General features: G+C 34.8%; 1 protein-coding gene and 1 pseudogene across 1 annotated transcript; both read left to right on the top strand.

The window, feature by feature from the left end:
* The first annotated feature begins 1,794 nt into the window (after positions 1-1,794).
* On the top strand, positions 1,795-2,991 carry LOC120124524 (cyclin-dependent kinases regulatory subunit 1-like). The gene is made up of 4 exons (XM_039143184.1): positions 1,795-1,853; positions 1,973-2,038; positions 2,164-2,224; positions 2,820-2,991. Exons 2-4 carry the CDS (start codon positions 1,986-1,988, stop codon positions 2,970-2,972), a joined length of 267 nt encoding a protein of 88 aa, XP_038999115.1. The 5' UTR covers positions 1,795-1,853; positions 1,973-1,985; the 3' UTR covers positions 2,973-2,991.
* Positions 2,992-21,074: 18,083 nt separating this feature from the next.
* On the top strand, positions 21,075-23,266 carry LOC120124523 (annotated as a pseudogene).
* The last annotated feature ends 52 nt before the right edge of the window (positions 23,267-23,318 follow it).

Below are 23,318 nucleotides of genomic sequence, written 5' to 3' on the forward strand. Positions count from 1 at the left end.
ATTTAATGTTTTAAATTAAGGGTAGAGTTATATAATGATGTAATTGAATAACTTCGAGTGCTAAATGGATGCAATAGCACACATAATAAACAATGAAACCAAAATAAAACAAATCATTACCATAAGGGACTAAAATTATAATAAACCCTAAATATACGTAGGACCAAAATGAAACATACAAACATTAGAGGTTAAATGTCTAAAACAATAGAAGTTAAATACAATAATGCTGCTTGGGATTGAAATTGAACGCACATAAAATAAAGGAACAAAATTATAAACATGTGAATTTTCATAACATAAAAATAATTTACCCTAACAAGTACGATAACTAAGAGTTTAATTTATCCAAAAATTTAATATAAAACTAACTTATGTCTAAACCTAAGTTAATTTACGCGCATGAAACATTGAAACCCTCCTGCCGCTCAGCTTCACTCTTCATTCTCTTTTTTTTTTCTTTCACGCATGGCCAAGGTAATATTAGACCCCTAAATCAACTTTAATCTTTAAAGAAAGCTCTCCTACCTCTCGGCAGAAATCCATGGCTAAGGTAATATTACCCATATTTCCCTGTTTATTTTGTTTTTACATAATAATAGCACACAAAAATAAAATAACAAAAAAACATAAGAAATTGATGAAAAATACCTTGAAATGAAAATCTGTAGATGTTGTTTTTTATTTTTAAACTAAGATATTACATTGTTTTTTTAATTTTCGAATAGCCTAGCAAAACCCACTATCCCCTTACAATTGTTGTTGGAAATTTACTGTTGAAAACCGAGAACCACCTCCTTTTCGAATGGACACCTCTTGTTCATATCTATGAGTACCCTCCTCTTGATATGTTCTTGTTTTCGTTTTTCTTTGGAGTTTGGCCTCCTCCCTTTTTCGTTCCTCCTCCTTTTTTCCTCTGTTTTCACCTTCTATTTATTGCTCGAAATCCCATCAGTAAAAATAATTCCACCCTTAATTGCCTTTTTTTAATAATATGTTGCCCCCACTGCCTTGAATTTGTTGATTGATAAAGTTTGGGTAGGTGGAATCTGTTTTTGACGTTGGCATGTGATTGTTGGATGATTTGTGAAGGTTCAATGGTGGCATGATTGGCGGCCTCATTCATGCAGATGGGAGCAGTAGTGAAGCAAACACATTTCAGGTGGCTGGCGGGTCGGATCCTGTAACAGGATCTGGATCTGGGTATTAGGCTTGAACCATCTTGTAATTGGGTTGATATTTGTAACTGGGTTTTGGGCCTGTAAAATATAATATGTAACATTAATAATAGTAATAATAATATATTATAATATAATAGTTATAATAATAATAATAATATAATTTTAATATAATATTTATAATCCGGACAAAAACGAGTGTCTACAACATGTGTCATCATTTCATTTGTGAAAAAAATATTTAATTAAAAAATAAACCAAATGATGGCAATAAAATGTGTTACAACAATCCGTTAACACATGTCATCTTCTGATTAGAGGGTTAATTATTCAGGTTGAATTAAAATTAAGATATATTGATAGAATATATAATTAATCGAGGATAAAATATATAATTATATCGATTTTATTAACTGTTATGTCAGTATTTTTTCAAATGTTAACAAATAGTGATTTGATTACAATAATTGAACAGTTAAGTGATCTAATTGATAAAAATAAAAGATTAGTAGTCAAAATAAAAAGGAAAAATAGTTAGATGGTGATATGTATAGTTTACCTTAATTTTTAATATATATATATATTTGTTTTGTTTTCCTTTTCCCTTCGCGTAATCATTTCTCTCAATCGACACGCACACTCGCACACTTCATTCCTCACAGTCTCTCCCTCGAGGTAAGCTCCGCCACGGGTTTTTCTTTATTGGTTTCTTTTTGTTCGTAAATCTTCAGAAGGTTATAAAAGATTGTTTAATCTTTGATGCAATCGAAATTTTTACTCAAAATCTCTTTCAGCAAAATAAAAAAAATGGGTCAGATTCAGTACTCTGATAAATTCTTCGATGATACTTACGAGTACAGGTAAATTTAAATTCTCTTTTCTGAATTTTGATATTTTAATATGTTCCTTAAAAAAACGAGTTTAACATTTTTTTCATGAATTAATAAAATTTCTTTGATCTTTTATGGTGGCGGTGACCGTGCAGGCATGTTGTTCTTCCTCCTGAAGTGGCCAAACTTCTACCAAAGAATCGCCTCCTCTCTGAAGTATGTTTGTTCTTTAGGGTTTTACACAAATGCCGCTTTTTTTATTTGTATTTTTGTTTCGTTCTTCAAAACTGATCCCATTGTTCGTGTAATTCTGATAGGATATTATTATTAATAGTTTGCTTTGTGTGTGTTCACTGAGGAAATTATTTGTGTTAATAACCATTATTACGATTTCTGAGTTTGATTTGTAACCATTGATAAGATAAGAAGTGAAAATAACTGGCTTTCGTTATACTAACTCATTCTGGGCATGCATTTTGAGTGTTATGCCAATTCTCTCTACAAACTATAATGATTTGTTCATATGCTTGCCTAGATGAAGAATTTCTGGTTTATTGGTTTTATGATCCATATGGTACTCGATATATTTGCACCACTTAATTATTTTTGAATTATGAATTCAATGAATGTATGATGGTTTTCTGTGCCGAGTTGCAAAATGTTCGGTTTGTTTTTTTATATATGTTGCCGCTCGTGCTATTTCCTTTGTTTTCGGAGCTGCCTATATTGAAGATATCATGTCCAATAATATATGAGCTTTCGAGTGTTTGAAGTAGCTTGTGTGATTTAGTTCCTGCGGTTTCTTTTGTAGAATGAATGGCGTGCTATCGGGGTACAACAGAGTCGTGGTTGGGTCCATTATGCTATTCATCGCCCTGAACCTCACAGCATGCTCTTCAGGAGGCCTCTCTACTATCAGCAGCAGCAGGAGAATCAGGCTCAGCAAAATTTGCTTGCCAAGTAATGATAGTAGTGTTTCGTAATCAAAAACCAGAAAAAATGGATGGAAACAGAAACAGTTATTTAGTGTTTCATGCTCTGAGCAAACGATTCGAATGTTCTGGAGTTACTGGTAGTTATTGTGATCCTCTACTGTGGGAGAATTCGGTGTTAGGTTTTATTTCTCTCTACTTCAATGTTGATGGCATATTATTTGTATAATGGAAAACAAAATTTCTTCTTATTTATATAATTGATAAACTACACTAGTGGTCCGTTATGTTTTTAGTCCTGTCGATTTTGGTTACCAGTTCAAAAAAAATCAATTATGATTCTTATGTCATCGATTTTTGAACACCCATGAAGAAGAAGAAGAAGAAGATCACTTCCATTCCATCAATTAGTAAGTTTGCTTCCAACTGCTGCAGAAAAGGCCTTGTGAATGGCTCAACGCGGGACTGTTGCACTTGCACCCTCATCATCTGTGGCACAACACAAACTCTTGTTGACGTTGTCGGAATCGAGTTGCTCCTAATCCCCGTAGACGGCAGCGGTCCCACAATTGACTGCTGGCTCAACGCGGGACTGTTGCACTTGCACCCTCATCATCTGCGGCACAAAACAAACTCTTGTTAACGCTATCGGAATCGAGTTGCTCCTAATCCCCGTAGACGGCAGCGGTCCCACAATTGACTGCTGCCCTAAGTTGCGACCATTGGCACCAATGGAAAATGTGTTTCTATTTATTTCTCTTGGCCCTATAGGTATCGAATTCGTCCGTCGAAAAGAAAGAGGCAATGGTCCGACAGTCGACCGTTGGTTTAAGTTGTGAGCATTGGCATCAATAGAGAAAGGGTTTATATTTGTTTGTCTTGGCCTTGGTGACGTCGGATTCCAGTTGTTCACCTTCGATTGGAACGAAAATGGCAATGGTCGGACAGTCAACTGTTGGTCTACGTTGCGAGCACGGGCACTATGTCATCGATTTATGAACACCCAAGAAGAAGAAGAAGAATATCACTTCCATTCCATCAATTAGTAAGTTTGCTTCCAACTGCTGCAGAAAAAGCCTTGTGAATGGCTCAACGCGGGACTGTTGCACTTGCACCCTCATCATCTGCGGCACAACACAAACTCTTGTTGACGTTGTCGGAATCGAGTTGCTCCTAATCCCCGTAGACGGCAGCGGTCCGACAATTGACTGCTGGCTCAACGCGGGACTGTTGCACTTGCACCCTCATCATCTGCGGCACAACACAAACTCTTATAGACGCTGTCGGAATCGAGTTGCTCCTAATCCCCGTAGACGGCAGCGGTCCCACAATTGACTGCTGCCCTAAGTTGAGACCATTGGCACCAATGAAAAATGCTATAGGTATCGAATTCGTCCATCAGAAAGAAAGAGGCAATGGTCCGACAGTCGACCGCTGGTTTAAGTTGTGAGCATTGGCACCAATGGAGAAAGGGTTTATATTTGTTTGTCTTAGCCTTGGTGACGTCGGATTCCAGTTGTTCACCTTCGATTGGAACGAAAATGGCAATGGTCGGACAGTCGACTGCTGGTCTACGTTGCGAGCACGGGTACCAATGGAATAAGGGTTTCTATTTGTTTCTCTTGGCCTAATTGGTGTCGGATTCGAGTTGTTCCCTGTCGATCTGAACGAAACGGGCAGTGGTCCGATAGTCGACTGCTGATTTAACGTGCGAGCATTGGGTCCAATGGAGATAGGGTTCATATTTATTTCTCTTGGCGGCAGTGTAGACGGAACATAACCGGTCCGCGCCAACGACAACCTCGGACGCATCCATTCTTGCGGTAGTGTCGTCGGAGCCAGTGGAAGAGACGTTGATGACATGTGGCTAAGAAAAAGCAGTCGTTTAGTCCCGGCTTCATCGAGCAAAAGATGAAGCTCGATGTGATCGAATAGATCATTACTGCTCATGAAAGTACAAGCACAAATTCTACAAGAAATTAGGTTGGTCAGGTCACCGTGCATGTTTCTATGCCTCAAGGCAGCCATTTTTATTTTCTCGAGAAAATTAACCAAGAAAGTTTTGAAAACAAGAGGAGGAAGAAACAAAATGAGAAGTGAAGGCGTTTCTGGGTGCTGGTTCTAACAAATTATATAGGTAAAAACAAAATATGGTTACCATTTTTAGCGTTTCTTTCAAAGTCATGTAATTTACTGTTATTGATTTGGTACTAAGTGAGAAAAAACTAAAAAAGTAGATAAGAATTAATGAAGGTACGTATTGTTGACTGTGACAAATAATGAGAACGTTAGTAACAAATCATTCCCACTCAGATATTACTTGTTGTCCTTAAATCAAGAAATAAAAAGAAGAGAAAATCGCCTCAGTGACCAAAAAAAAGTTATAATATACGATTTTAACCAACTTTTTTTGGATTTGCCAAAATGACCAACAAAATCGCAACGCGAAATAAAAATCGCAACGCGATCCCCAGAATCGCAAATCAGTTTCCAAAATCGCAACGCGATTCTTGAAAATCGCAACGCGATTCTTGAAAATCGCAATGCGATAGTACAAATTCGCATTGCGATTTTCCAAAATCGCAACGCGAATATGAAAATCGCAACGCGAACACATAAATCGCAACGCGTATCCGTAAATCGCAACGTGTATCCGTAAATCGCAACGCGTATGGGTAAATCGCAATGCGTATCCGTATATCGCAACGCGTATCCGTAAATCGCAACGATAATCCGTAAATCGCAAGGAGAATCTGTAAATCACAACACTGAAATTTTGGGTATATAACACTGAAATCATAAACTAAATCCCTAAATCGCAACTCATTCCATCTCCATCTATCACTCTCTCCGGCGACATTCGTTCCTATATCCAACGACATCCTTCCCAATCCGGCAACAAGTTTTAGTTTCGCAGCTCGTCTGTTTAGTAAATTAATTTACAACCATGAAATCATCTAATGTTGATCATGTTTGGATAGATTTGTGTTTTGGAGGGTCATGGGATAATGTTCATGGTGTTTTACAATATATGCCTTTACCCATGAATCTTCAACTAAAATTGTCTTTACAAAAGTTAACTTATGAAACTCTAATGCTACGTGTTTCAAATAAATTGAATTTAGAGCCCCTAAGTGGATTTAGGCTATCTTATCAGAGAAATGGTAAAGTTTATTTGTTAACCGACAATGAAGATGTTGAACGATTCATTGCTTACATTAGTGTTTCACAAGATGATGTTTCATTGTATGTTGTTGAACCTAGAAGTAGTATTGTTGGGTCAGTAGCGGGTAGTAATCAACTAAGTTTTTCTCAAAACCCACAACCTTTCTCTAATCCAAATCCCAATCAACTTTCAGCACCAAATTCCGGTTTTCGTATTGACCAGTTAGACGATGATGAGCCAATAGAAAAAATTGTGAGTACTAGTCAGTATTCGAAATTTGGTCTTGGTCAATATCCGGACTTTGATATTGGTCAATACACGGATTTTGATGATGTTTCAGAAGAAGAAACAGACCCTGCGTGTAATGATTTTGATATTGGTCAATACCCGAATTTTGATGATGAAACAGCCGTGTCGAAGAATGTATTGTTGATGATAATGAGGATTTTGATATTGGACATACTGGAAGGCTGTAAAAGCTTATCGGGAAGTGGATTTCAATAAGCATATAAATTGTTTAAGACGTGTTTTGCCTCAGTGTGCTCAAACACTAGAAGATGTCGGGTTTGAAAGATGGTCAAGAGTACATCAACTTGGAGCAAGATATGGTTTCATGACGTCTAATAGTGCAGAATCAATCAACGCTCTAAGTCGTCATTCCCGGAAATTACCCATTACTATGTTAATGGAGTTTTTTCGAGCCTCTATTCAACAGTGGTACTACAAGAAAAGAAACCATGCAAGTATTATTTCTTTGAATTCGTAACTTATCATATTTATATATTTTACTAAGTATTGTTTATTTAAATTTACAGGAACATTGGAACATCGTGTTACACCATGGACTGAAAAAAAGATAACGAAACGTGTTGTGAAGTCAACGTCATGGAGAGTTGAACCATGTTCAAACACTTTGTTTCAAGTACTGGATAATAACTTAAATGGGCTAGTCGATCTAAATGCAAAGACGTGTAGTTGTATGAAATGGCAAACATCTGGTTATCCGTGGGCCATGTTATAAAAGTTGCTCTTCATTTAAACCAAGATGATTCAAGCGCATACGCTATGGATTGCTACACTACAGAAGTTTATCGACAGACTTATGCCGAGATTGTCTACCCTATTCCACATCCTTCTGAGTGGGACATACCAGATGACTTACAAACAGTTTTGCCACCAGCCATGGACAGAAGGCTACCTGGCCGACCAAAAAGTCACGATCGTATACCGTCTAAGGGTGAAGAGAAGAAGAGATCGACATGTAGTCGGTGCAAGGAAAGTGGTCATACAAGGTTGACATGTGGATCACCAGTGCCATCAAAATCATCTTTTCCTCTACCAAAATATGGATCCTCATCAAAATCCAAAGCTCATATGGTGTCAAGCAAAAGGCAATCATCTTTAAAATCCCAATCATAATTGGCTTCACCTTTTGGGACTGTTAACTTAGGTGATTTTTAAATGCAAACGTTGTATTATGTGGATTTTATGTGTGAACTTTTAACATTTTCAGTTGAATTAATGACTCAGGCCAACCATTTTGACTTAACCAACTCTTGTTATTCAGTTGTTATCACTATTAGGCATGCATTTGACTATCGCAACACGGAAATTACAATCGCAACGAGAGAATCGCAATGCGAAATGAAAATCCCAACATGAAAATCGCAATGCGGAAATGAAATCGCAACGAGAGAATCGCAATGCGAAATGAAAATCGCAATGCGAAATGAAAATCGCAATGCGAAATGAAAATCGCAACGAGAGAATCGCAATGCGAAATGAAAATCGCAACGAGAGAATCGCAATGCGAAATGAAAATCGCAATGCGAAATTATAAACGCATTGCGATTCTCTCGTTGCGATTTTCATTTCCGCATTGCGATTTTCATTTCGCATTGCGATTATCTCGTTGCGATTTTCATTTCGCATTGCGATTTTCATTTCGCATTGCGATAGTCATTTTTGCCTTCAACATAATGCAGATTGAAATCAACAAAATCAACCATTACATTTCAATCAATTAAACAAGCACAAATAAGAATTATGTTCGCATCAATTACACAAATCAACTTATACAAATCATCTTTTACAAATCAATTAAACAATCAAAAAATAAGCAATAATTCTTATTTCCGATCATCTACTATTGAATCAACTTTTACAAATCAATTAAACAATCAAAAAATAATCAATTAAACTATTGAATCAACTTTTGCAGCCATACATCATTTTCACGCAGTTCACTTCTGAGATTAACCTGCAGAAACCAAACATTTGCTCAAACAACACTTTCTACACATCTAAAACCTACAAACAGCAAATTATTGAATTCTAGGTACTTAACCAAACATTTTCAAACCAAAAGTATATAAACTTACCAATTGTTTATGGACATTTTTATAACGCGGATGCAGGTAGGCAGCGTCTCGTATATATCGATTTAGCCATATAATGCCGAAACCACAAGCCTACTGCAGCTCTATCTCTATCGGTGGGAGGTAGATACTTGATGCTTCCCGTCGTCAAACGCTCCAACGCCAAGCCTACTGAGTTGTGATTTTAGGTTTTAGGTTATGAGTTGCGATTACGGGATTTTGTCTTAATATTCGTTTTTGTAATTTGAAAATAAAATACGCGTAGCGATTATAATGGCGCTTTAAATATCGCGTTGCGATTTACGGATACGCGTTGCGATTTTATGTATTATCGTTGCGATTTACGGATACGCGTTGCGATATACGGATACGCATTGCGATTTACGGATACACGTTGCGATTTACGGATACGCGTTGCGATTTATGTGTTCGCGTTGCGATTTTCATATTCGCGTTGCGATTTTGGAAAATCGCAATGCGAATTTGTACTATCGCATTGCGATTTTCAAGAATCGCGTTGCGATTTTGGAAACTGATTTGCGATTCTGGGGATCGCGTTGCGATTTTTATTTCGCGTTGCGATTTTGTTGGTCATTTTGGCAAATCCAAAAAAAGTTGGTTAAAATCGTATATTATAAGGCATTTTTGGTCACTGAGGCGATTTTCTCTAAAAAGAATTGTATTAAATAATCTTAGTGATAAAAAGAATATAACTTTTCTTATAAATTTTAAGCTTAAGTAGCCACGTTTATAACTGTAACGATCAATAAATATTTTAAACAAATATTATCTTAAAATCACATTAGATTATTTTAAAAAAAAAATAATTTAAGATTAATTTTAATTTATAGAAAATAGTGTATGTTTAATTATATGTATTCTTATATATTATACCAATGATATCAATAAAGATTAAACATTTTTATAAATTCTTACATGGATATATAATAGGGGTACTATAAATTCTAACATGGTAAATTAGTAATATATCTACATGTGATTGACATGGGATTGTCTCAGAAAAGGAAGGCTAATATACGGCGTTACCGAATACATTAAAAGATATTTAACAAATTTGGTTTAACGCTATCGGAAATATTGAGTAATAATAATGTAATAGGTCTAAATCATGAAGAAATATTAAAAAATTTGGTAACCGGCAAACTTAGCTTGTCGGTTTATGTCGATGCTTTATAAAAATGTTGTACATGTTTCTTATACACAGTAAGAGTCATGTTGATACTTACGATATATGGTGATCGTTGTCTGCATTATTCCAAATGTCATCATAATTGTCATCATGTGCGGCACTGAATGATCATTCCATATTGAGGGTATGTACAATAACTACAAAATTCAATAACTTTCAAGTAAAAGGTAAATTTACAATGTAGGTGGTAAAATAGATTTTTTTTAATGACAAAATTAATAAACACATATTTGTTTTCAACATTTTGTCTAGTATGGTTCCCAAACGTAAAGTTTTCAAAAAATAGGTAAGCAGACGTGTCGATACATTTATAAAAAGTATCGATCCCAAAAACATCGAAACCCATAATTATAATGTAATAGGTAATTTTGTAATATAACTGGTATAAATATATTGGTTTTATGTAAGAATATGTCTACATAATGTATCGACACTTTTGAAATTGGTGTCGATACTTTTTGTCCAGAATGGATACACAAAATGGTGAACGCATAAAGTGTCGATATATTTATAAAAAGTGTCGATCCCAGAGACATCGAACCCCATAATTATAATATAATAGATAATTTTGTAATGTAACCGGTATAAATATATCGGTTTTATATGAGAATAGGTCTACATAATGTATTGACACTTTTTAATTTTGTGTCGATACATTTTGTCCAGAATGAATGCCCAAAAAAATCGTGCACGCATAAAGTGTTGATACATTTATAAAAAGTATCGATCCCAGAAACATCGAAACTCATGATTATAATGTAATAGGTAATTTTTCAATGTAACCGATATATGTGAGAATGGGTCTATATAATGTATCGACACATTTGAAATTGGTGTTGATACTTTTTTTCCAGAATGAATGCCCAAAATGGTGAACGCATAAAGTGTTGATACATTTTTAAAAAGTGTCGATCCCAAAGACATCGAACCCATAATTATAATGTAATAGGTAATTTTGTAATATAACCAGTATAAATATATCGGTATTATGTGAGATAGGTCTACATAATGTATCGACACTTTTTAATTTTGTGTCGATACCTTTTGTCCATAACGAATGCCCAAAAAAATGGTGCACACATAAAGTTTCGAAACATTTATAAAAAGTATAGATCCCATAAACATCGAAACCCATGATTATAATGTAATAGGTAATTTTTCAATGTAACTGGTATAAATATACCGGTTTTATGCGAGAATAGGTCTAGAAAATGTATCGACACTTATAGAATTTGTGTCGATACTTTTTGTCTAGAAGGAATGCTAAAAGGGTGCACCCATTAAGTGTCGATACATTTTTAAAAAGTGTCGATACATTTCTAAAAAGTGTCGATCCCAAAAACATTGAAACCGATAATTATAATGTAATAGGTAAATATTCAATGTAACTGGTATAAATATATATGTTTTATGAGAAAATAGGTCAGCATAAAGTATCGACAATTGTTAAATTTGTGTCGATACCATTTTAAAAATCGCGTGTTTCCCCCTTCATTATTTATAGATTATAATCGATACAAACTCTAAATCGACAAACCTTAAACCTAAAGACAGAAGAGAACTCTTCCTCTCCGACGAATACAAGTGTTCTCATAACAGTGACGATCAGATATTCAGGTAAATTTATCGATATTTTCCAGATTGGAGTTTTTTTTTCCTGAATATGTTTGTATTCCAATGTAACAGCATCCACACCCAAAATAGCTCCAAAACGTCAGCGTCAGAAGCGCGGTCTTTCTCAAAGCTCTTCTCAACCCAGCTCTTCTCAACCACAACCTCTTTCTCAAACAATCACTTTTTCTGAGGAAATCATGTCGTTCAAAACTCTGAACTTTAGATCCGATTCGGAGAAACAAAAATAGCAGAGGAGTTTTAAAGTAAGGAAGATTCGTCTCGAACGTGTCATTGACCTGGGTTTCTTGTTCGATGATAAATATGCATTTAGTTTTAAATCCACATTTATATCTTGAGGTTGGCTTGAATTCCTTGATGTAGAACCAAAATATTACCCCAACCTAGTTAGAGTCTTCTACAATAATGCTTCGTTAAATAACGAGCCTAATAAGACTAATATAATAGGAATTAATACACATGTCATGGGGAAAGATATATATATATATATATATATATATATATATATATATATATATATCTGGATACTATTACGGAGGGTCTAGATGTCGAGAATAAAGGGGATTCAGATGAAAATGATTTAGATACTACAATACAATGAGTTGCTAGAAATAACCCAATTCACCTAGATGTAGAGTCGAGAGTGTTTCAAAAGAAGCTCACTTGATATATTTGACCTACTGGGGGAAAATATTCAACGCTTCGAGACAGTGATTATTGGTGGATAGCAAAGTATAAATCCAAAACGGCTCCAAATATTGCTAAACTGATATTTAATACAATTGTATATATGGCCACAAATGGAGCAACTAGTTCAACTTCACTACCATATGGATGTGTTATCACCCATCTGTTGAATAAAAAAGAAGTTGATTTTTCGCATGACGCCCCTGTTCAATTAACCCGCAAGATTGACATGTTATTTATTAAAAAGAGGGATATGATTTTGTTGAAAAAGTCGATTGGAAGCGTGTCAAGGATGTCGGATTAGATCAAGAGAGGGAGGAAATGGACCCCATTATCCATGAAGACGACTAACCAATTAGAGACACAATGATGGAAGAAGCTCCAGTTGGAGAGGATGTCACAATTAAGACGGTGATGGAATACATGGTCAATTTTCGGGAGCATATTGATTCCCTTGTGAGTGGAATGCGAGCCGATATTTCATCATTATGCGATGAAGTCTCTATTTTGCATGACGAATTACGTCAAAGACATCAAACGAGTTAGTTAATTAATTATTTATGTTTCTAAACATTTACACGTTCTGAAATGTATTTTATTTTCTTTTAACAGATGTGGACAACCAAGAGGTCAATGAAGATGATGATGATGATGATGATTATGACTATGATGATCCAAACAAGTATATCGTGTCTACAACACCGCCTGCAAGAAAAATTATAATTTTTTATGTCAATGGTGTCCTTGCCTACTTCCCAAGACAACCAAAAGGTTTTAATTTTGTTCTTTTGTATCCATTATTTTAACATATAAGTGTAGAACTTTAATCTCATTTTCTTCATGTTGTAGATGTTGTCCTCAGAACAAGATTATATGAATTTATGCATTTTTGTGTAGACAATTTTTTTGTTGCTATTTAGTCTTCCAAGATGAGGTTAGAACTATTGAGCAATTGAATTACTGTAGCTAAAATCGTTAATTTACAATTAAATGTTAACATTCAAACTTTATTACAATCTCAAGCATAACATCGATCATGTACTTGAGAAACTACCTTTGTTGTCTGACCATTTTCTATTCACTTGGGTAAGATGAATGTCATTACAGTTTGCTGACTTTTATTTGTCTATGATTCCTACATATTTATGTTCGACTGTTTATGAACATGATCAAGCAAATTGCAAAACATACGATAATGTTACCTATTGTAAAGATCTCAATGATGTTTGGAACGCGTTTCCTTATTTTAACGACCTAAATACACTGTTGGTCGATGATTCACCAGAAAAATGATTTATAATCTGGTAAGTTACATTTATGCAATATGTTATTCCAGTTAAACAGGTGTTCATACATTGATTGATTAACAATTTATGTGTTTATATAGAAATACAAGTACATATGTCCACATTCCTTTGACGCTGCTTCCCATTCGGGCGACAATGCTCTAGATATGACACAAATTTATTCCTGCTTATGTGAATTTAGTTTATTGTTAATAAAATTGTACCTCATTAGTTTGATAATTGAAATTATTTATATATGTCCTCAGAAAAAGGCGGTAACATACAAGAGTATTTGGAAAATTTATTGAATGCGCCTAATGTTTCGGACTTCGTTAAAAATAACCATTTTTCATCGGATTAATTTCGTTGTGGGTACATTATTTGAACATTGTTATGTATAAATTTCTTGTTTATGTATGTTTTAGTTTGATTATATTGTGTGTATATTTTCATTCGGATGGGATGAGCTGTGCATAACAAAACAATATATCTATCTCTTCTATGTGAGTACTTTATTCCTACCATATGATAAGTGTGTCAACCCCATCAACTCACAACTCAGCTTTGAACTCAATCAATATTGTCTTTTACCGCTTGATGGTTCATAACTCATGTTACTTGAACAATATGAATCAATTATGCAATTTCCATGTTCAATTTAAAATTGCATTTCAAATTCATTTCATATGTAATTGGAGTTTGAATTTCAATTTCAATTTGATTTTGAATTTCAATATAAATTTCAGCTCCATTATATATATTATCCAGAGCCTTTGTTCCATCCAAACAACAACTTACTCAATGGAAGTATCGGGAGTGTTTCAAATTTCATTTATAAGGTAACAACTTACCTTTTTCAAAACTTATTAACTTAGCTAATATGCATGTTATCATTGATTATTTCTACTTAGAAATATCGGTAACTTACAAACATGTATCGACACATAAAGTTTCCAAACTTAAAGTTTCCCATAAAGTGTCGATACATTTATAAAAGATATCGATCCAAAAAACATCGAAACTGAAAATTATAATGTAATAGGTAAATTTACAATGTGACCGGTATAAATATACCGATTTTATGAGCAAATAGGTCAGCATAAAGTATCGACACCTTTTAAATTTGAGTCGATACTTTTTGTCCGAGCCTTTGCTCAACGAGCTTCATGCATAAAAGTGTCGATACATTTAAAATTGTATCGATCCAAAAAACATCGAAACCGAAAATTATAATGTAATAGGTAAATATACAATGTAACCGATATAAATATACCGATTTTATGAGAAAATAGGTATACATAATGTATCGACACTGTTTAAATTTGTGTTGATACATTTTTTCCATAATGAATGCCAAACGGGGTACACGCATAAAGTGTCGATACATTTTTAAAAAGTATCGATCTCAAAAACATCGAAACCGATAATTATAATGTAATAGGTAAATTTACAATGTAACATGTATAAGTATATCGTTTTATGAGAAAATAGGTGAACATAATGTATCGACACTTTTTAGATTTGTGTCGATACATTTTGTCCATAATGAATGCAAAACGGGGTGCACGCATAAAGTGTCGATACATTTATAAAAAGTATCGATCCAAAAAACATCGAAACCGAAAATTATAATGTAATAGGTAAATTTACAATGTAACCGGTATAAATATACCGGCTTTATGAGAAAATAGGTTAACATAGTGTATCGACACTTTTAAATTTATGTCGATACATTTTTAAATTACGCGTTTTTTCCTTCATTATTTATATGTAACGCTATACAAACCCTAAATCGATAAACCCTAAAGCTTCTCTTCTCTTCCACTCCAACGAATATCAGCGTTCATAACGGTTACGATCAATTATTCATGTAAATTTATCGAATGCTAGGTTATTGATTTCTAGATTGGACACTTTTTTTCCCTTCATGTGTTCGATAGGTATGTTGTCAAAACCCTAATTTTTTAGAATATTAGTCTTCAGAAAGAGGGGTTAGGTTTTAAAGTTTGCTATTTTTGAATGGTTATAGGTTGAAAGTTCAATCTTTGTTCGTGAAGATGATGACCTTCAAATGGAGCCCCAGCGTATCAATATTGAAGAAAAGTGAAAACAACCAATAAGAATTGTTCTTAATTTTATATAATAATAGTTGTTATGATATACGTTCACGTTTCGAGACCAATTAGTTAGATGCATGCAATAGCCTATATCCTCGAGGCAGAGCACAAGAAATCTGGAACTTAAAGATTTACCAAGAACGTTAGCTTTTGCTCTACATGAAGATCGAACCTAGAATCAACTTTGCAATCATGTCTATCATGCTGAAGAGAACCTACTGAATAATAGGATTTGCACACAACTGCAAGCATTTTAAACCCTAAACCCAACTACTCATATGGAAAATTATGCAACAGACATGTCAATCATTTTATGGGAAATCCTGACATCTTTGATGCATAATTTTCCATGTGAGGAGTTGGGTTTAGCGTTTAAAATGCTTGCAGTTGTGTGCAAATCCTATTATTCAGTAGATTTTCTTCAGTATGATAGGCATAATTGCAAAGTTGATTCTAGGTTCGGTCTTCATGCAGAGCAAAAGCTACCGCTCTTGGTAAATCTTTTAGTCTCAGATTTCTTGTACTCTGCCTCGAGGATATAGGCAACTGGATGCATCTAACTAATTGGTCTCGAAACGTGAACGTATATCATAACAACTATCCTTATATAAAATTAAGAACAATTCTTCAACAACTGAATATAACAATTCTTCAATAATTATATGTAATTATGTATGAGATGAGAAAAGTTAGCAATAGGTTGTTGTACATGTTTCTTATACACAGTAGGAGTCATGTTGATACTTACGATATATGGAGATCGTTGTCATCACGTGCGGGACTGAATGGTCATTCCATTCCGTCTTCGAAAAAATCATTTGATGTAGGTTGTGTGCTTGTATTTAAACTGAGCTTGACTTGAGGACATGTTAGTTTGTAATGTCCCTCACCGTTGTAGTATCCATATCGTCTAATTTTCTTCTCGACCATGTTTTTTGGTACTTCTTTTTGCTTTCTTTGTTTTCGTTGAGGGTCGCGAACGTTGTTTAATGCACTGCTCTAGTTGACTGAATCATTCAAACCAAATGAGTTTTCAAATTCTTCTGTTAGTCTTTTCATCTCATCTCTTGCGGTTTTGAAAGACGCGTCTGTCTTTAATGCAATGTAGCAAAACCTACTTGACGTTAAACGTAGAGCTGTGAACCTTGCAATTTGCATCACTTCTGGAGGCACATTCAAGTCAACAAAAGTGGGTGCAGAAGCCTTTGCATCCATAGTCCACCTATTTTGAATCAAAGTCCTGGGCAAATATGTGTAATCCAAGTGCTTCAAAATGTAAAGTTGATGGCGACACAGAAGTCCAACGGTCTCGAATTTTCTGTAAGAACAATTTAAGGTTTCCGTACGAGAATCAAAACTAATTTCAAATGTCCTATTTTCTCAAAATATAATGTTGACATTCATCTTATAAGGACTGAATCTCTTCTTGAATCCGGTACAATGTCTCCCGTTGAAGTTCATCTTGTAACGCATGAAAAGATTCATGGGTAAAAATCTAAACAGCATGGCTTTCAAGGTCGACCAGTTTGGTGATATGGAAGGGCTTCGTCTGGGAACTTAAGTAATCCTCTTTCAACTCGTTCATACGCATTCTACTAATCCCATCTTCAATTGCACGAACAACATCTAAATATGTCTTCTTGTGTTTCAGTGTAATCGCGAGTGAAGCATTCATAGACTCGCACCTTTGTGTTGAGCGAATATTGGCAAAGAAATGACCGGTTAGATATGCTTGTGCCCATAAGTGCCAAGTATTTCCCTTTTCAATCACCCATGGATATTTTTCGACGTTGAATTCTAAAACAACCGAACACCATTGAATATCAAATTCCTCGGTTGTCCACCAGGAAGCCATGCATTTTGAGAATGCTGCTGTAAATTTTCGGTCACCAATGTTAGCTTGTGCATTGCGAGAAAGATGCTAAGAACATAATATGTGCTTAGCATAAGGGATAACAGATTTGACAGCCCTCTGCATTGCCCTATCCCCATCGGTGACAATTGAAATAGGCGATTTATTCATCATGGCTTCTAAAAAATTCTGTAGCACCCACTCGAAATATTGGGACGTCTTGTCAGCGATTTTTGCAGTGGAAAACACAATTGTTTTATGGTGATGATTGACACCGACAATAGGCATAATTAGTCGACCATACAAATTATCTTTGTACGCTGTGTCGAACGCAATTACATCACCGAAGCATATGTAATCTGATCTCGATGTAGAATCCGACCAAATAAGATTATGCAATGCCCCTGATTCGTCTATCGAGTATGTCATAAAAAACCCGGGATCATCATGTTTCTTATAATCAAAGTAAGCAATAAGCGCATTCACATCCTCATCGACGATTTCCTTTGCTTTACCTCTTTTAAGTGCATTGTACAGGTCTTTATGTGTAAATCCAACATTATGATAGCCCCCTGCTTGCTGCGTTAAATAGTTCATTACTTGTGACGTTCCAATACCGACCTCTTTCAATGTTGTTGCCTCATCGATATCAGCCTTACTTACAGCTCTATTAAAACGCATAAATGGTATCATAGCAGGTGTGCACAATACATGATTATGTTTCTGATAAGACTTACTTATAACCCACTGATCGTTTGTATTTGTTGTTGTAACTACGACTCTAGCCTTACATCATGTTCTTGTGACTAGCCTATAAGCACGTTGACGATCAACAATATTGACTTTTGATACTCGAAACCCTTCTTTGGAACAACAAAATTCTTATGTCTTCACATTCCCTTCCACGTCAAGCCGTGTTGTTCCCGTACGTGCACTAAACCCATGTTCCTGTGTGAATCCCTTGTAAAAATACCAAGTTTGATCACGTGAAGAGAAAAACTGGCCAACCAATCTGTCAGATTCATCAGCATTATGTACTTCATGGCATTCCTCGGTTAGCTTAACATTGTCTGCATCAGTATAATCCATGGCAAAAATTTTGTTGTGCCTTGCCAGTGGTCACGGAGTTGATGGAGATGTAAGTAAGGTTCATTGAACATGTTTTAGTCGTGCTTTCAATAGGATTTGGTATTGGTAGTGGTAGTTGAAGGGTGGGTACAACATTAAATTCGCATGACATATTTAGGTATGTACAATAACTAGCTAAATAGGTGTCGATACATTTTCTAAAAGTATCGACCCCAAAAACATCGAAACCAATAATTATAATGTAATAGGTAAATTAACAATGTAACCGGTATAAATATACCGGTTAATTAGAAAACATGTCAACATAATATATCGACACTTTTTGAATTTATGTCAATACTTATTGTCTAGAATATAAAGTGTCGATACATTTATTAAAAGTATCAATCTCAATTACATCGAAACCGATAATTATAATATAATAGATAAATTTACAATGTAACAAATATAAATATATTGGTTTTATAAGAAAATAGGTTAGCATAAAGTATCGATACTATTTAAATTTGTGTCGATACTTTTTGTCCATAATGAATGCCAAACGGGGTGCACGCATAAAGTGTCGATACATTTATTAAAAGTATCGATCTCATAAACATCGAAACCGATAATTACAATGTGATATGTAAATTTACAATGTACCCGATAGAAATATACTGGTTTTATGAGAAAATATGTTTAAATAATGTATTAATACTTTTTAAGTTTGTGTCGATACTTTTTTCCAGAATGAATGCCCAACGAGGTGTATACATAAAGTGTCGATACATTTAAAATTGTATCAATCAAAAAAACATCGAAACCGATAATTATAATGTAATAGGTAAATTTGTAATGTTATTGGTATAAATATACTGTTTTCTTAGAAAATAAGTCAATATAAGTGCTACCTATTACATTATATAAGCGTTACCTAATATGTTATTGTACTTAATAATATTTTCGGTTAAATGTCTATTTTATTAGATAAACGCTACCTAATATTTTACTATACTTAATAATATTTCTAATTAAATGATATAACATAATTGATCTAAATTTTAACCGATCACATTGTTTTTTAATCGTTTTTAAGCGCCGCACAAGCTCCCGATTGACGGGGAAAAAAATGCGATTTCGAATTTACCTTTTGCAATATAGATGATGTTAGAAAAAATTGATTACGTCATGTTGTAGTTATGACTGACATTGAACTATATTCATACAACACGTGTTCATGTTTCATAGATTCGAATATTAATATGTGTAAATATTTTTAGAATTGTCGTAAAGTTCGTTTCTTTCATAAACATCTTTAATTCGAAAAATTATAATACGTCATATCGCAATTTTGACTGACATTAAACTACATTCATATAATACGTGTTTTTGTTTCATATATTCGAACACTAATGAGTACAAAATATTTTAAAGATTATCATAGGATTTTTTTTATCCTAATAAAATTACTCTTATAATGTAAAATATTTTAATGATTATAAAGTAATATGTAGTCAGATTTTTTTTTAATTTATTGACAATCTACTCTGTAAATACTATTGTTTGAATTTAAAATCTTTAAAGAGATCAACAGGGTTAAAAAGTAATTACATTTATATTTTAAAGGCAAAAAGGCACCCGAGGTACCTGAACTTTGCACACACAAAAATTCAATGTGGCCCTCATCTTATTTTTTGGATCAATGTAACTCTCTAACTTGGAAAAAAATGTTCAGTGTGGTCTTTTGACCAACGTTTTTCGTCATTGACTAACGTTCTGTTAATTCCAGCTATTATAAATTGGATAAATTACATTATTCATCATTTAACTATTTTATTTTCTTCTATTTTGGTCACTAAACTCTGAAAATTTTTAATTTCGGAAACTCTAGAAACTTCAAGCCCCCGACGAGCGCCATTCTTCTTTTTTCTACAATCTCCCATATCCCATCGTGATATCCTGATCAATGAAATATGAAATTTAGAGATAAGAATTCATCATACTTGATATTGCCTAATTGGCTCAGTAAGATAGTCATATACATACCTTTCGTCATAGTATCTAGCGCAATCTCAATTGGACATTTATGAGAAAATTCAACTTCCACAGATTCTTGTACTTTCTTCATACAAATCTTGAAATCTTCATGGCATTTTATGTCAATCATACCTTTAAGAAGAAGAAGAAATTCATAATCGAGAAAATTAGTGAATGTAGAATATAAATAAAATATTGAATAAGAGAATGGTTCAACTTTTTTTCTCGATACATTCGTCGTGGATCTTGCAACAAGCGTCCAGATCGTCGCACGATTTTTCTTCGGCACAACCTGACAACCCTACTCTGCAATATTTCCCGTATCGGATCGCAATCGCTGCGTTAATGTTGTAATTAGTCACAAAAAAACAAAACGATTGAAGTGATTGGAGAGGAGAAGAAAATGGTGGAGATTGTAGGGAGAAGAAGGGCACGACCGAGGGGAGATAGGATATGACTCGGGTTGGGTTAACTATAGAGTTTTCGAAATTGAAAACTTTTAGAGTTTAGTGACTAAAATAGAAGAGAAGAAATAGTTGAGTGATGAATGGTGTAATTTACCAATTTATAATAGCATGAACTAACGGAAATTGGTCAAAGGGTCACATTAGGTTCTTTTTTTCGAGTTGGAGCCATATTGATCCAAAAAATTGGATGACGGTCACATTGGTTTTTTTTTTAGAAAGTTCGAAGACCACTAGGATTCCTCAGGATGCGTCTCAAGGTCCCGAAGCTCGTGCGAATCAATCTCCGAGAGCGTGTGCCATTAGGTTTCCTACAATGGTGTCTCTAGACTTGCTTTTTGTTTAGCCTGATGAGAATGGGCAGGAAAGAGCTAGTGCTACCAAGCCCCCCATGTCAGTCATTTGCGTCTAGTTTTGTTATCTGTTACCATACCAGATTGTCTAGGTGAATTTCTTGAAACATTATTGTTGTGTGTTTTTTTAGGTTGCCTGATGACTTTAACAAACCCGAATTCACAACTGTGAACATTCAACGCGATCTGTTCTATGGCTACGATACCCTCATGGAGAACGTTTCTGATCCTTCCCACATTGATTTTGCTCATCACAAGATGCTTTTACTGAACTTCATAGGATTTTAATAGAAGCTCCATTATGGTATGGTTGAAAGATACATTATTTCCTAGTGAAACAAGTGTTGTTTATGGTTCATCAGTTCATGTTTTAAACATGGTTCTTTTGGTACTATTAGGCATTTTCATTTATCTTTAATTGTTTGGCAAATCAATGCGTTATTTTAAAATCCACTTGCTGTTTAGGGGTTGTAATGTTTTATTCCCGGACAACTTTTGTTCTCCATTCAGCACAGGTTACTGGGAGAAGAGACAGAGCGACGCCTTTGCCGTTTAAGGTGGAGTCTAGTGGCCCTTGGGGATTTGGTGGATCAAATGAGGGTAACCGAAAGATCAGTTCTAAGTTTGTTGCACCGTGCTTTTATATGAATAAGTTCATTACCCTTATTTAAAGTTAGAAATTTTTAATGCTTCTTTAGAATAATTTCGCTTATATTTTACGGAAAAGTTACATGAAATTTCATAGGTGGATATCGGTGTATAACTTATAGCAAAAACCATGGACCCACTGAAACTTAAGTAAAGCTTAATTTATCAAAGATTATAGACAAAAAAACTTGCCTTTCGATTTTGAACTGTTTAGATATATTGTTCTTTTCTCATCCGTTTCACATCTTTCATGCACATAATGAATGTTTTTTTGCTATATTGTAAGGTTGATTTGTCATAGCATGCATTTTATGTGAGCCAATGCCTTATAGTGTCTCATAGTAATGTTCTAAAAGTTTTGCAGTTCTTTCAAATTTATTGTACTTTTATGATCTTACCCTGCAGAATAGAGACAGACACAAAACTTCCAATAGTTGGTGAGCAGAAATGGAAGATATGGATATATTCATTCAATGTACCCATGGCTCCAGGGAAGACTCGATCGATCGTTTGCAGTGCCCGAAGCTTCTTCCAGTTTTCCGTGCCTGGGCCTGCCTGGTGGCAGGTGAGCACTATTTCATCTTGCTTCTTGTACATGTGTTTCTCAGTTTGTGTTCGATGTTCCAGTTATACAGGGATACTAAATTGAAACATGGAACCAAAGGCTTGTCTCATCTGTCGGCTTGCTTTAGCCGGCATGTAGGTTCTTAATTAGAGTTTTCCAATGCTTCATTTCTGCATCAATTGGTTCGAACGGGGCTTCTTGTGCCAGGTTGTTCCTAGATGGTTCGACAACTGGACATCAAACAAAGTTTATGATGGAGATGTTATTGTACTTCAAGGCCAAGAAAAGATATTTCTTTCAAAATCAATGGAGTTCCAAGGACATCAATCAGGAGTACACAAAGCTCACATTTACACCCACACAAGCCGATCGATTCGTATTGGAATTTTGGAAATGGTTAAGGCATCATGGCAACAGTCAACCGGAATGACTCGACACCACCATCCAACAACCTCTCCCGTCGACAGTATTATCAAAACGCCAGGTGTTGCAAAACTCATAAATTCACTGATATACAAACACAAGAGCGTACTCATAAAACATTTTTCATAATCATTTGCAGATGCTGGATAGATTTGAGCAACACACGCTCAAGTGTTCATCATGCAAACAAGCTTACACGTCATTCCAAACATGGGAAAAGATCTTAATCGGTGCAAGCTTTGCATTCTGTGCATCCGCTGGCATCCCATCAGATTTCCAGCTCCGGGTTGTCTTGGCAGTGCTTGCTGTGGTTTCTGCTGGTTTGGCATTTGTACTACACCAGGTCGAAAAGAACTTCGTTTTTGTTGGCTATGTACATGCTGAAATCGATTAAAGCAAGTTTGAACTGTATTTTGCAGCGAACAAAACATTTGCGAAATATCCAGTGTTGTATATTTCTACATATTAGAAAGATTAGAACTTTAAAAACTC

Source organism: Hibiscus syriacus, unplaced genomic scaffold (genome assembly GCF_006381635.1).
Source record: "Hibiscus syriacus cultivar Baekdansim isolate YM2019G1 unplaced genomic scaffold, ASM638163v2 tig00110419_pilon, whole genome shotgun sequence".
In the NCBI taxonomy this organism is placed as follows: Eukaryota; Viridiplantae; Streptophyta; class Magnoliopsida; order Malvales; family Malvaceae; genus Hibiscus; species Hibiscus syriacus.